The following is a 16,018-nucleotide window of genomic DNA, read 5'->3' on the forward strand; positions in this document are numbered from 1 at the left end:
TTATTTGGAATTCAATGTGAAAAGACTCTAGATATTTTTCAAAATTATTTTCATAGAGATATAATCGTAGTATAATCTCATGATGATTTAGGCATTTCTGAGCCAGGAATATTGTCAGCTTCTTACTGCTGCTAGTAATATTTTATACATAAATTCATAGAACATAAAAATTGCACTCGGAATTGGGGTACTCTCTTATCGGGTCCTACGTAAAGCTCCAGAACTAGCGTATATAAAATGTTACGATTATGAATCTGGCAAAATACTTTAATTTGATGAGTCACACTCCTCTGCTTAACCTTTCTTAATGGATACGTTTTCTTATATTCTTATTACTGTCCCTCTCCAGAAAAAGAAACAGTGGCATTGAAAGATGCATGTGAAATGTTAGTTCTAGGACTAGCCTAATTTAATCTGAAACCGGATACTTCCCTAGAGATTCTGCCAGGCTGTCAAACAAAGGACAAGACTAGCTTCCCAGCAGTCAGATGCAAAGACATGCTACAAGGAAGTATGTTAATGAGAGGCTTGTAGTCCCTCTGCAGTCCCCGATTGATCCCTCTAGTAAGCCTGTATGTGATTCTACGTGGCACACAGTGCATTGTACACTAAATACGAAATACAATAAAAGACCTTAGGATATTCTAGCTAAACACAATAATATATTTAGGTGCTGGCATCCAAAATTAAAATCAAAACCCAGAATAAGATTCATGGACAAGGAAAGATTTAGGCCTTCCAAAAGGAGATACAAAATACTATGATGCTGAACTTAGTTGTCTAGAGCTAATCAGAGTTTGGCAGAAGGCTTGAGGTGAAGTTTTGTTCCTCTTCAGGGCGTAGGTAAATGCAGTGGATGCATCTCTGGTTATTTGTGCATCATAGTTCACTTTGAAGAGTATGTTTAAAAGAGCTGCTCATACCTAGTACATTTTAGAATGGCATGATACTCATGCACTGTCACATCCTCCTGCTGATCTCTGAAATAACTTTGGCCATAGTTTCTGTGCTTTTGTACTGAACTTATTGCTGTTGGTGAACAGTGAGTGTATCCAAAGTATGCTTACCAAATTGAGCATTTCAGTCCATCAAGGTGCACCTCTACACCTATTTTTATACCAGGTGGGGATTAGATGGGCACCAGGTTCCTAGCTTTTCTGAGAGGGGCAGTTCAGGTCATGCCTAAGGAGCAAAACTAGAGGCGCTCCATAAAAGCAAGGATAATTTTAAGATATATGTCTCAACAGTTATAGGGATATAGAGAAAGATTTTTCTTTTCAGGTTAGTTTCTGGGTTATTATACCAGGTTCAGGAACATGGGTTTAAAATAATTCCCGTTTCAGGCATCTGTGCACCTTTGAGGCTTGGGGTTTTGTTTTGCATTGTTTTGCTTTTTTTCAGTCCACACCTGGATATCAGTTTGTTGTTTCTTTGTGCCAGCAAATACGCAACCTAACTTCTTGCTTTCTTACAGTACAAGAAGAGGCGAACATCTTGTACAAGTAATAAGTTAAGATTGCCTGGTGTTAAAAAGAGCGGTCAACATAAAGGATATAATTCTAGGGAATTGACCAAACCCCCATATTATGTAGATGGCATTACTGTATACAGAAGTAGGATGGTTGCAGAAGATAAAAGTATATTCTTTGATTATTGTGTTTACCTTTCTTCTGAAGACTAAATCATAACGTATTTAATAAAATGTCTGCTGCCTAGATCAGGATGAAATCCGTGTAGCTACTTTTTCTCCCTCTAGGCAAAATGTTTAGCTGCTTTGGGAAACATAATTACAAAGACAACTGCCATTCCAGAAATAAAGTCATAAGACTTAGGGTTTTTTGCCTCTTTCAGGGACTTGGAATCAGTTAATTAGATCAGTGAAGTAAGTTCTAATAATCGGCAAAACTTAAGAACAATTTGAAGGGTTTTTCCATTTCTGAACAAAATCCAATAAGCATTTGAAGGAGGAAATCAATGTGGAAACCTAAAAGGCTTCTTATTTCTTTCTCACAGAATTCTAGCTTTCTCTCCGAAGCTCTTTTTCCTGTACATGCAACAAAAACTGAAGAGCTGGATCCCTCCTTCAGCCTGCATGAGACCATTGCAAAGGTAACAGAAATGGAGATCTCATTTACACATACTTTCTTTCACGTGGCCAAATTTGAATTTCTTAATAATTCTGAAAGGTAATCTATTTTTTCCTGTGAATACTTTGAATGTACTTAAAAGCTGTGGAGTTTTTTTCATTGAGATTCACCTTTGGAATAGTCTTTACTGTTATATTGATCAACTTGTGCGATCAAAACACTTTTATGTGCAAATGCTTAATTTTATGTGATTCAGTTGTATTTTGCATGGTTCACATTAAACTTACTGGCGTGAGTGCAGGGCATTGAGCCCCACTAGGTGGCAGGAAGTAATGAGTTTGTTGCTGTCAATTTTGTCAGTGAAGAGGGCTCTCTGAGGGCACCTTCACATGCACAGATAGATGGTTTTACGAGCTGTCACAGTGATGTTCACATGGGAGGAAGGGGTGGCCATCCCATGATTCTGGGGAGTGCTCTACAGAGGGAACGCTCACAAAGTTAATGTGTTCTGACTCCCCTCTTGTCGCTCCAATATAATACTCCCTCCGTGTTATTTATTAATACAATCAAAATTACTCCTTGCTCTAAAGTGCTCTTTCTTCACTCTGTCCACTCAGCAAGCCCTATTTCTACAAAGAGTCGTGACTACAAATGAGTCCACCTTAATGGATTTACACACTTCTTATAATTGTACTTCTTATAAACCAGAGCTATGTAGGCCTCACAAACAGATTTGTTTATTTGGAGCTACTTCTTTTGGAAAAGCAGCTGCTTTTGAAACATTTCTTTTGGCAACAACAAAAATAAATTCCCAAAGATTTGGCATGTAGGCAGATCAGCATCTTTGGCAAAATAGACAGTGACTGATCTTGGGGTTTTTAGGGGTTTTCTTATTTGTTTGTTTGCTTGGGTTTTTTTAAAAAAAAGAAGAACATATTCCTAGACATTCTTTTGAAGCCTGGCAGAGTCTGACAGTTAAGGAACAATCACAAAACAAGTGTCTTCTCTGAAGCACTTTTAATGGAATTGACGGGTTTTAAGCCATCCTTGATGCCAAAGGGACTGAAAAGATTCACCAAATTTCTTCCCAAAGACTGAGGGAAGTAGGTATGTGATTATTTACTGCATAGTTAATTTATGATTTACTAATTAGTATGTGATGGGCCATGTATAATCTGAATAATCTGTATTTTGGTACTTGCTCTATAATGTTGACTAACAGAAAAATATTTATTAGATAGTTGACTTGAAGCATTTTGATACTTTTTAAATTGTTACAAATTATTTTAAGTAGGTTCGTTGAGCATTACAATTTTCTTTGATAAAACTTGATGAAGATTGCATTAGGATACGACTATATTTCCATTTTGCTTTTCAGCTGTAGCCCAGGATGCTTTCGTAAAGATGAATAATATATGGAGCAGTGGAGCAAGATCCTCAGCTGGTGATTTTGTCATCTTTAGCGTAGCTTAATTGATCTTAAAGTAGTTTCTGAATAGCTTGAACAGCAAAAGTTTTCTAAATTTCATCTATTGTTTACTCTTCTTTATAGTTAGATAACAGTGTTGTTACCTCTTGGTTCCCTCCACTCCCCCCCCCCTCCACCTTTTTCTCAGAGTAACTAAGCCAGCCATTGTCTTTCCTTATCCTGCAAGATGGGCTTTCCTTTTCCCTCCCCTTTATCCTAGTGTTTGTCAGCTGTTCCAGTTTAAAAGCATTTTCTTTGGGTGAATGTCCAGAAATGTATGCAGTATTTTATATAAGGCCTTAATATGGCTTGGTGTGGTAACATTTATCTAGCTTCATACCTGAGGTGACATCATATCACCTTTTATTTGGTAAGATCTTTCAGCCCTACATTTGATTCTAGTGGCTGCATGTTAGTGCAGACAAGCTGCTGCATATGTAGGCTGAATTCTGAAGAGTCATCTTATTTCAGAAATTTTCTTTTTTAAACTGACATTGGTTTCCATGCTTTGGGCAACCTGGAAGGTTGCTGGGGCTTTGTTGTTGGTTGTGGTTTTTCTTATCTCCATCATCAAAACTCCAAATATGTCCTCTCTATACTGCACACATATAGATTCTCGGTGTGAGCCTTTTAAGGGGGAAAAAGCTTAATGAAGTTTTATTTCTTTGAAAAGAAAAAACATATATCAGTTTAACTTTAACGAAAACATCTATAATTACTAAAGGAAAGGAAATTCGAGCCACATGGAGATACAGATCTTTTAAACAATACCTATTCTACACTGTTCCATTGTTGATGAGTTATCCACAGTCAATGTATGAGTGCTAGCAGAATTCTACATATTATACTGTGCACATGAACAATATGTGATGCTTGGTGTTTCGACATTTTTTGCTTCTAGTAAAAAGTGGATTATTAAAAATACTTTTTTGCATTTATTAGTTGCTGTATATCCTGATGGTTGTCTTTGAGCTAGTATAGTTAAAAATAAATAAGATACGTTTTTATTTGAGTGAAAGAGAGAAGTGGATAAAAATACAGAAATGTTATATATCCTGAAATACCATTTCATCTTGTAACTTTGAAAACAGAGTTTTGTTGACTTTTATAAGCAAGGTAAAAGGAAAAACACTTTTTATTTGGACTTTTAAGTTGCAAAAGCAAGTTGTATTCATGAGACTACAGAAATTCTGATACAATTCTCTGAACACCTCAGAAAACCTACAGTTTGAGTGATCAAGACTTAGTTTCTTACTGAAGTCTTTAAAGTAAAAATATTGCTTGGATATGGGTTTTAAAGGAAATGCTCTAAATTTATTTAGTTAACTAAGCATTGTTAATGCTATTTCTTAATCTGAAATCTTCATATTTTCTTGTGGTACTCTGAACAGATGAGGCCACGTTATATCTTCAAAAGATTAGAAATCTCTAGCTTTATATTAAATTAGTCATATTTGCAAAAAAAAAATCCATATTGAGAACTTAGCTTGTAGTTAGACCTCAGTTGGAAGTTAATGCTCCTGAACAGGTACATGCCAACTGACTGGGCATGCTCCATTGCAATTGCAAGTAAAACAGGTATCATAACATCTTCAGAAATTTTAACTTTTAATTTCGAAAAACTTTTTACACAAAACTGTTTTTTGTGTTAAAAGAAATTAAGTATTCAAATATAATAAATTCAAAATTTAATAATTTTCATTGGCTTTTTTCCTCAGAAATTGTTTATGAAAATATTTGAAACTGTAACTTTTTATTCTTATTTGAGACCAAACATATTTTTATTAATCTTAACATTTTTCACACAATGTAAATGCCATATTCCGACCTGCTTTATTCAGATACATATCTGGTTATTTTACCACTATTTATCCAAATAGCAAATATTCAGATCCTTGTTTACAGAACTAGAGTAGTACAAAACACTGTTAACCAGCTATAATATCTTTGAAGACTATGAAAATTTTTGTCATTTATCAAGCTTTCCATGATATTAGATTATAGAAGTTCAAATTGTAAGAAGTTCAAGTTGGGGAAAGACCTATGAGGTTTTGGAGATACAAATCTTGGCAAATAAATCCAAAATATTGTAGGTCCATAGCTGATAGCTTATTGTTGTCTGAAGGTAAGCAGCATTCTGCCATATCTGAACTAAAGATTTTGTGATCTTTAGAGGCCTGGTACAAGCCAAGGCCTAAACCCAGGAAGTAATATGCCGTGTTCATATATTAATTTAGTTCCTTCTATTTCAGTGATTATTAATTTGACTGTAGTATCCATAGTTAAAAATAATTCATTTTTAACAATAATTTTTGCTTCCATTAGTAATCCTTGTATTTTGCTTCCTTTGGTAAATCTTAATGGCCAAATAAAAATCTGCTTAAAAAGGCAAAAAATTATTAAATTTCATAGCAGTGAAAAAATCTATTTTCCATACATAGAAGCATGTATTTTACAGCTGCTTATGTGAGGGACTTTGTGTTTAAAATTACAGTCTCAATTCCTTTAGCAACCAGCTGAGACCTGATCTGAATGACTCTGCATCTATTGGAACATGCACAGTAATTGGTATTTTTGAGACACAGTTGGTATATATTTCTTGAAGCTATACTTACTTTATCATATCAAATTGAGGTTTGGAAACTGAGAGAATATTGAATTCAATGCAAGAAGGCATAGTGGTGCTGGATGGTGATTATCGTAAAAGGAATATTTACTTTACTAAGTTGTGATTTATTCATTCAGACCTGGCGGTGAAGATGTTACAGAGTTGAGATATCTGGAGAAAAAATTGAAATATCTGAAAAAAGCAAATGTAAAGAAGTAGTATCTATTACCAAATTTCTTGTGTATTGATGGTTTTAGTGAAGGAATGTTTGACCTGGTTTGGGTCTTTTTTTGTATATTCAAGAGTGTTAGATATGGACAAACCAATTTATCCAAGCTGATTGATTTCAGAAGTTTATGTTGCTTCTTGGTTGATGCATAGCCTCCAGAGTAGAAATAGCCTTGCTAGATAAGGGCAAAATTCCTTTTGGTACAAAAGTCAACAACTGGTAGTAACAAGTAGTAGATTCTTGGGGAATAAATCAGGGAATCATAGCACGATACTTCCTCTGGTATACTTTCCCACTCACTGTAAATTGGCAGTGCAATATTTCTTAGGGTCATAATCACACCTCCACACCAATTTCCAGCTCTGTTACATGTGTAGTTATCTATGCCCTTTTTGAATTCATTTGCATTCTGACTTCCATAACATCCCATAGCAACATTTCCCACAATTTAACACACACACCCCCCCCCCCTTACTTAAAACTTGCTACTTGTTTATCTCACTAGGTTTTTTCTGCCTTTAGTATGAGAAATAATAAACATGCTCCATTTACTTTTCGATACCAGTTGCTTTCCTTTTTAAACTGTGTTGTGTCTGGGTGTAGTAACCAGTTTGAGCTGTCCTCATAGGTAAGTCATTCCTGCCTAATCATACGTTACCTCTGTACTTATGCAGCTCTATGGCATCTCTTTTGCTTTAAGCTAATTAGAACTATGTACCATATTGAACGTGTGGGATCAGTGTGGATGTAGAGAGTCTCTATGATATTTTCTTCTCTAATCCTTCCTCAATAATCTTCAACATGCTGTTGGTCTTTTAGACTGCTGTTACCCATTAACTAGACATGATGACTTGAATATTTCTGTCTTCAGTGATATGAGCTAATTCATATGTCCTGATTGCCTGTATATGCTCATAGGTTGTTTTCTCCTGTGTGCATCACTTCATATTTTCCAACGAGCCTGCCATTTTTCAGCCCAGTACTCAAATATTGTGGGATGCAGGTCAAGGAGGACACAAAGAATAAGTATCTTTCAGTCTTGGTGGCAGAGGTGCGCTTAGTACTCAATTTGATGAAATTCATTTGCCACTGCCTATCACTAACAGTGCGCGTTGCTTGTATGGCCACTGAAGCTGGTGGAAAAGCTTATGCTGGTTTTGGCAGGAAACTATTTGAGGCCCTTCATCTCTCTGAGGGAAATAGGGCTTTAATGAATTTTTTTCTGTCTGAATGGCTTGGTACTAAGTAACAGTGGAAGAATTTCAACATAAATTTTTACATGAGGTTCAGTGTAAGAACAAATAATCAGCCAATTGTGGCTTGTGCTCTTTGAAGAAAGTGGTTACCTTAATTTCATGAATACTTTGAAAAGGAGGAGATTGCCAAATGTGGCAGGTAAAATGAATGAGAAACATGCAACTATTAAGGAGATCTGTAATCTGAGTGCTTAGATCTAATTTGTCAGAACACTTGTCAGATCAATTTATCTTAGATCTTGGCACTTTAAAGGTGGATTTAGGGTAGACTGCTGCAAGGCCCAGGCTGATCTGAAAGATTCAGAGAAGAAAGAGAAATATGTAGGCTTCCTAGTGGTGAAGAACCAAGACATTCATTACAGCAGCATGTTGCAGTGCAAAATTTAATGGTATCGTAAGTGAGATTTGCAGACCTTGTCATTTCAAGTGTGTTTTATAATACATATATCAAGTATTAAAATGGAGAAATGTGTGCCTGCGTGGCAGAGAATGGATTTTCCCATCAGACCAGAAGTAGTCAGGTGAAACTCCATTGTTATCAAATGCATACTCAGAAAAGTATGTGCTATTTTTCAATAAGTTTCATCAGTGTTATTCGGCACAGTGTTTCATGGTAACTAGTCAATTGGAGTTATTAACAAGTTTGAAAATACTTTTGTGTTATAAGGTATGCTCACTAGAGTAGCCTACTAAGACTGGGATTATGCAGTTCTAAAAGCTTTAATGGCAGTCCCCCAACAGGGAGTGCCACTGGAGCCACTTACTCAGTATCAGCCATGGAATAATAATCATCTTTTATTGATTTTTACTTTGGCAGGCACCAAAGTGTTGAAAGGTATGCCAGAAGTGACATAATTGGTTTTATGATGAGTTATGGGTGCTGACAGATAACTCTTGAGAAAATTATTAGTGATCCTGATTATTCTACACTTCAATTATGGAGCCGCATAAAGTAGAACTAACTACCGTAATGCAATTAACTTCTAAACATTACATAAAACAGCAATAGGGAGGAGTGTTTCCATTTCTAGGGGAAATGAGGTTTTTTGGGTAACATACTAGAGTATTTCCTTTTTTTTTTTTTTTTAAATATAAACACTTCCAAGAAGATGACAGGCAGATTCTTTTCTTGGAGCAAATGGAATGAAATGTACTGGACTGCAGGACTGTTGGCAAATGAAATTCACATTTTGACCACGGATAAGGTACAGCACAGGAATGTTGATTTGAGGAGTTCTTGAACAGGATCATACTGTTCTGTTCCTTTGAAGCATGGGAGGGATATATATTCCCCTATACCCATTGTCTAGTCCCATTAATTCTCTAATACAAACATAGGGAATACCAATTCATCGTGGCAGTGCAATGATATCCAAAACTTCAGTAGTTCCTTTCTCTGTAATCTCCCTAAAAATCAAAATCTGTGGTTTGGTGCATGCTATGTCTGCTAAATATTTTCATCTTCCTGCATGGTATCTGCAAATGAGCTCTTTTTTTTATGCTTCTGTACTGCAAAAGCTAAAAGTAACTATGGATGTATATATAACTGATATATGAGATTGCCATAAATTATTGAAATATTAAATTTAGGAAACATAAGATAATACAACATACCTAAATTAACATGAAGGTGGCAAACCCTTACAATCCCAAAGACTGAGAGTGCAGATTTTGAATCAGTGGAATAATACTGTGAAGAACAGTATTAATGCTGTTTCCTGCCAGAGTTCGAAATCAAAGCAAAATCTCATTGTAGTCAACCAGCTTGAAATTTCTTTGCATTTCATTGAAGCATCTGTTGTAGTTTTGGCAGGGATGCAGTCCCAGTAGTATCAAATAGAAACACTCTCACAAACCATGTACAGCACATCTATGTTGCAAAGTTTTACCAGAAACATTTCTGCCAGTGTTATTATTACTGGCATAGCTATTTCAGCAGAGTACATTCACATTCATGTGGTGTTCTCACTACAACATGCCCTTTTTGGTATCAGATTGTTCTTGAAGAAGCTGTGTGGCATTGTGCTTAGGCATCCCAGTGGCCTCTGCATCAAGGCAACTGTACATCTGAATTTCCATTCATGTATCTTCTGTTTTCATTTAAAAATTTCCTCTATGTAGAACTAGAGGATTTGGCAGAATTGTTTAAGATTTCCAAACAGCAGAGACAGAATATTACCCCAATCAGAGTTACAGCACATGCGCCAACGTACTTGTATGGTGCATGCAGAACGAATCTGAAATATTCAGAAAGCAAAAGTCTGATGCACCCAACTGTATTGCATATCCAAGCCAAGCCCAGTAAACCCTTTATCCTTGCAAGGTCCAGGCAGATATATGGCAGCCGTCCCCCATATCACTGTGTGGTATGCTAACTGGAAATTTTTGCTGTATGCCATGATTTCCATCATGGAAATGTGACACTTTGGAGTGTCAATTTTCACAGGTAATTTCTCCAGTTAACTTTCTTCAGTGATGTATTCTTTTTGATGTAATTTTTAAAATGCCTGTCTTCAATCGCCTATGCCAGACTTTCACATCATTTCTCAGTCTCATCATCATCATACCTCCAAAGACATGAGTTCTGCACAGACCAACGGAACTCTCATGTCTTTTTAAAGACAAGTTATGTTATGATTTTGTACTTTCAAAACAAATTATCCAAGTCTCCAGACAAAAACAGGAATAGGGACCAGGGGTAGGTGACAGAGATGCTGAATGAAGTTAACATAACAGAAGCACGGTTCTCGGTGTATGAAGTGAGAACCAAGCTGGGCAACCTGATCGATATCCATATGTGAGACAATCTGCTGTTGATACTGAATCTTTAGATGCAGATTTTTACCTTGTTTTGAAGATATCAGAATAGTCTGCAGTATCATTTGGATGCTCTGTCACACATAAAAGCACCTGTGTGGGTTTTTTCTGCCTGAGAAATTGCAGGATGACTTGGGGCATCTCTTAATTTTTCTGTTTGTCCTCCCACAGCTGGCAGCGATTCATGGTGTTTCAGCAGCTCTCATCTGCCCTAAGGTGATGGAGCAGCATAGGTACAGCGTAATGCACCAATTGCCAGATAGTCACTCCGTAACTTCAATGACTTGCTTTGCTTTACTGATCAGCTTCTCATATACTAGTTCTGAACATCTCACTGGTATTTATGGTTTAATGGTATTTGAGATGTGCAAAGCAGAACTACATTGTCTGTGGTGACAGTCTGACTGAATTCACACAAAACCAAACTTGTTCAAATTTTTCTGCAAAGAAGCACAGGTATATTTCACAGAAATGTTTTGATTTAGCACATATTCTCTTAAGCGCACAAGTGAGAGTTTTTGTTATCTCTTTAGACTTCTTGCATGAAAGAACATATAATCCAGTTCAAGCAGAGGATAAATACAAACCTGCTGAAAACTCCCTTCTAACAATGTATATTTTATTCTGTAGCTATTGTCAGCAGCAATAAAAACAAGAGTAAATCTGGTGATATAAACTGGCACAGTAACTTTGGGGATGCTGTATGAATTGTGGTGAACAGGGAAGTAACAGCATTCAAAGAAAAAAAAGCTGTCTGGGGATTTTCTCAATGTTAGATGTGAAAGAGGTGACTTTGCTGCTAAAGACATGAGGTGTTCTGACAGACAGTCATACTGTGTTTGGCCAGACAGCATATTCTCTATCTGCTCTAGCCTAGTTAGTGTAGATGCGCTTGGAATTTTTCAGTAGTTCTTTGTTCCTAAAAGCAAGTAGCCTCAAGGACTCTTGCACTTTATACTTGAACTCTGATGGATAAAGACTAGGTAATAAAAATAAGCTGAAGTTGCAGAACCCCTGGTAAAAATTTGATGAACCAGCTGCGCTGTCCAACACAACTTCACTTGGTTCAGTCAGGTATTAAAAAACAACTCCATTCCCCTACCCCCCTGAAATTTTCCACTTCTTTCCTCCTAATAACTACTTCAAAATGGAAGAAGCGTTACAGGACAGAACTAACTCCATTTCCTCCTGTGCCATTTATTCGGGAAGTTGTGGAAAGATGTCAAGACTCAAGTATTCCAGGATTGTTTCTGGGCTTCTTTTTGAGTGGCTGGAATTTAATGTTTTCAGCTTAGAGAACTCTGACAACTATGAAAATATCAAAATAACTGGACAACTGTGGCTCCAATAAACAAGAGAAGCTGAATGAACAAGAAAACATAGCCATCATTAGTAGCATGGTTTGTGTAGAAACCATTCCCATGGATTGTCTGTGTACAGTCCTAACTGTTCAGCTCTCTGGCTTTCAGGAGAGAATTAATTCTACATTCCTTAAATCTTTTCGATATTGCAGCAAGACTGTATGTTCTTTAAAAAAAGTTAGCATTGGCTTCTATGGGAATGTTTCTTAACCACATTGCTGTTTAGAACCACACAGTTCCTGAATTCCTCTTTTGGACCTAAATTTTACTCAGTTGCTCTCAAGATTTGTCTGCCAACTGTCAGAAAAAAGGAAAAAACCATTGCATCATTTTTCAAGCTAGAGTTGCAGTTTAAGTGAAGTAAGCAAATATATGTCAACTCCATCTGATCCAATGAAAACACAGAATAAACATAAAAGTTTATACATAATGTATCATTTTAAAGCTTATGATAGAAACCCAAGATTGGTGGTGTTTATACATCTTGTGGAAGACATTTTTTTTACTCCAGATTACAGCAGTCTAACTAAAGAAAAGAAAATAAGGTAGGAATGAGAGGAAGCATTGTTTAATCCCCATTTTATACATGAGAAAATAAAATACCATGGGTCAAAAATGGTACTTAAAATAACTGAGCAACTACTTCATCTCCTGACCGAATTCAGCATTAACTTGGAGAATCTGGTGTTTTTTCTGACACACTAGACAAAGGCTGAGGCATATTTCAAAGCTGAAGCTAGATTTCTGAAGTTGGAATTTAGCACGTGTTTGGGATTTGCTGGAATTTCAACTACTGTTTGTGACCAACTGGGCAGTTTTCTGCTATGTGCTGAAGCTGTGTGAGCACCTGTGTTAGTGGGACGTACTTGGCTTGAAAAGAAGTGACATTGCCTATGGCAGTGCCTTCATTTACAGTGCCTTATATTTTGGTTATGTTGAGATTTGTAATTTGACTGCATACCTAGCTGGTTACTGAGTGCTGCATTGGTGACAGACTCTCAGCAAAGATGTTCATGACAAATGTCTTATTTTAGAGTGTTTTTTCTGGTGGTTGATGATCGTGGCTGTACAAAGAAGCTACTGCATATTTATTGCACAAATCAAATGATTGTTTCCAATTTGTCCAACAGTGGCTCTGTACTGAGTGGCCGGAAAATTTATGTTATTTCCATTGCTTTTATTTTGAAAATGTAAGTTCGTTAGGAGGGATATCAAATTATTGGACATATGTGTGCATTTTTTAAGGAATGTCAACACATATGTTTATATTCAACCACTGAAATCCAACAACAGAAAAAACAAATCTGAAGCTTGCTACTCTAATAGGTAGGAATATGCCTGCAGTTATTTGAATTTTCACCTGTTCCCTGCTATCCTATACTTCACACAGTTACTGAATTTATCGGAGTATAATTTTATTAATCCATTCTGTAGCATCAGTACTACCGTAAGCATTTGTTATTGGTTAACAAATACTTCATCTGACAAAGATTCAGTCTTTATTCTTGGCATACCTGTACTGAATTTGATGGCTGTGCAAGGAAGATGGATTTTTCTTTAAACAATACACTAGCATTCTAGAGGAATAGTTCCTCTGGGTACTCTAAAAGTATCGTCTGTTGTATTAGCTCACTGTATTAGCTCTTTTCTGTCTTCAGATCTTTTGACAAAGATGTCAAATCAGACAATCCTTTCCCCAGAGCGTGCCTCTTAAAACACTAAGTTTCTACTAATAATAATGTAGTAATGACTCTTTTTTTTATTTTTTTTTTTTAATTTAACATAATCCAATTTGTTTATGAGTGAATATATGAGGTAAAATCAGTGGAACTTAAGTATCTGCTTAAGTGCTTTTTAACAAGAGATGGAAATAGCTGCTTAAGTACTATGAATTAATTAATTGGTTTTGCAAACAACTTGCAGAAATACCTGGGAAATACAGCTGCGAAGATCTATGTTTATTTGTTCATTTTATTTTTTAGACCATACTTATAACTTCCTTTGGTGTACAGTTGTACAATGTATTATTGACATGTTTTGTCTTTATTCTGTGACATAACTACAAACATATCGGAACTTTACAGATGCCGATTTCCTTCATGAGCTCAGTCCTGAATTCAAAACCAGATTTTCAAGAATTTGGTTTCCCTTAAGGAATTTTAAAATGTCAGATTTTCCCAGGAGGCTTAGCCCCATCCACAGTGTTTTAAATCTTGTCTTTAAATGTAGACACCTATTTTAGCATCAAACTGATAGCTGAACTCTGCTGGAACCATCCTCTTGGTGCTGAGCATTTCTTGGGATTGTGGCCATCCAGAGAGGGGAGTATAAGACCAAAACTGAATGTCTACACAGTGGATAATGTGTATCCTGGAAATGTGTGTCCTGGAAAAAAGCTCCTAAGAACCAACCCATTAGGCTCTGAGTTAGGGAATGCCTGCAGGAACTTAATAGTAAAAATTAAGCACAAACTTATGTCTGAATAGAAATTGTACTCTTTTCGTGAGCATTGGAGTCTGAACAAGGGCTATTTACTAGAGTAGTCTTTTTGGAATGTGGAGCTATAACTCTGCTGCAAAGCACAGACCCTCTAAAAATTACCTTTGTTCTACATCAACACTGTTTAATGTAAAAACCTTATGCTCTGTGGAAGTTAGAACTGCCACTTATCACACTAATCGGTAGGATACAAATACACACTCCTCTTTTTTCGTTGTTCTGCTTCCAGAATCAGTGAAACTCAGATTCTTTGCTGCATCTTCACTGTTAGGGATGTATGATACATGCATCTAGAATGGCCTGTAGCCTAGACACACTATAGTATGCTTTTGGGTAATGGAAGTTGCAGATTTGAGTTCTTCAAGCCATAGAAGGAAAGAAACTCATCCAAAGGTTATACAAGCTTGAATATATAGAAAAAGGTGCTTCTATAAATCCTTCTAAATAGTTGTCAGGTTATGTGTAGAATTTCTATTAAAAAACTTGTTAAATTTTTGGGAGGTTAGCCCTTAATTACTGGTCAAGAGCCAAAATAAACAGCCAGAACTTCAGATTTCAATATGCTGCACCATGAAATACTCTACTTGCATTTTACAGTCAATGTGGCAGTAATAGGAGTGACTGGGCCTGCTTCAAAAGCCCTACTCTTTGATGCCTTCATTGCAGATGTGCTGTGAAAATCTGGTTCAAGTGGCGGATAATCTTTATTTGAAATTCTTGTTCTGAATTGTTTTGTAACTCTAGCTGTATTTGAGAAACCTGATGTACTCTCAGTGATAAAAATCGTAAAGATGTTTTTGTAACATACTCCAGTCTATGAAACTGTAGTCTGCTCTTGTCCTGTGTTTTGTTTTATTCTGTCTCCTAATATGTTGATGTTCAGGTGTTTAAATCAGATATAACTGAAAAAGTACAATTATATCTTTTCTAATAGATCTCCTAAAATGAAGGATAGCAAAATTAGCACGAATAAAGCCTGTCTTTTCAAATACAATTGGACAATGTGAAGAAATTTCATAAAGTGTAAAAGTTGTGAGACAAAACTAGTGAATACTTAAAAAAATTATCATGAGTCAAAAAAGAATATAAGCTAAAGGTATTACCAAATCCAAGGAAGAACATCTTATTGATCTGTTTTTAGTAGAGTGTGGTCAATAACAATAAATAAATACTGCCAGTTTGCTGAGACGCTCTAGCATTAAAGCAGCTAAGATTAGACCAATTAACGTTAGACTAAGAATACGTGATTAGCCTTAAGCTAGAATTATAAAATAGTAGAAGCGTCTTTCGGAAAACTGTGAACTGAAGATCCTGTATAAGAAGCAGTGGGGATGGTTAAACTAACCATTTCTTCTTATTTCAGTATGTACAAGGGAAGAGATTGTCTTGGAATAACATCAGAGAGTTTGATTTTATGATCTGTTCAGCTCCTTTGAGAAGAGAAAGGTTCTGTTAAGCAGTGATTATGAGTAGGGAATACTGTCTGTCCCCCTGTTTCACCTCTGTGAGCCTGAAACCAGATCTCAGTTCAATTGTGTTATAAAAGCAGTTAATTCTCTGCCCGAGGCAGCAAGTGCTAACCACATTGAAAGAGTTTATTATAAGCATGTAGTTTAGGAAAGCAAACCCCACCTTCTTGAGTGCATTCCTACTGAAGAAAGGTCACTGTTTAATGACTGAACAGGGCTTTTTG

The 16,018-nt window shown here is 36.2% G+C and overlaps 1 protein-coding gene across 7 annotated transcripts in view; it reads left to right on the forward strand.

Annotated features, from left to right (window-relative positions):
• The window catches only part of NAALADL2 (N-acetylated alpha-linked acidic dipeptidase like 2), a 520,054-nt gene that overhangs the window by 438,402 nt on the left and 65,634 nt on the right, over positions 1–16,018 (forward strand). For 6 of the 7 annotated variants that reach the window (XR_012776415.1, XM_075506899.1, XM_075506901.1 and 3 more), the window contains one exon: positions 2,014–2,109. The exons of the other annotated variant lie outside the window; for it this stretch is intronic. Coding sequence is in view for 5 of the 6 variants with exons in the window: in XM_075506899.1 (XP_075363014.1) it covers positions 2,014–2,109 (96 nt within the window). In the remaining variant the exon portion in view is untranslated. The remainder of the gene's footprint in view (positions 1–2,013; positions 2,110–16,018) is intronic. 7 annotated transcript variants of the gene reach the window in all.

This window comes from Mycteria americana, chromosome 7 (genome assembly GCF_035582795.1).
Source record: "Mycteria americana isolate JAX WOST 10 ecotype Jacksonville Zoo and Gardens chromosome 7, USCA_MyAme_1.0, whole genome shotgun sequence".
In the NCBI taxonomy this organism is placed as follows: domain Eukaryota; kingdom Metazoa; phylum Chordata; class Aves; order Ciconiiformes; family Ciconiidae; genus Mycteria; species Mycteria americana.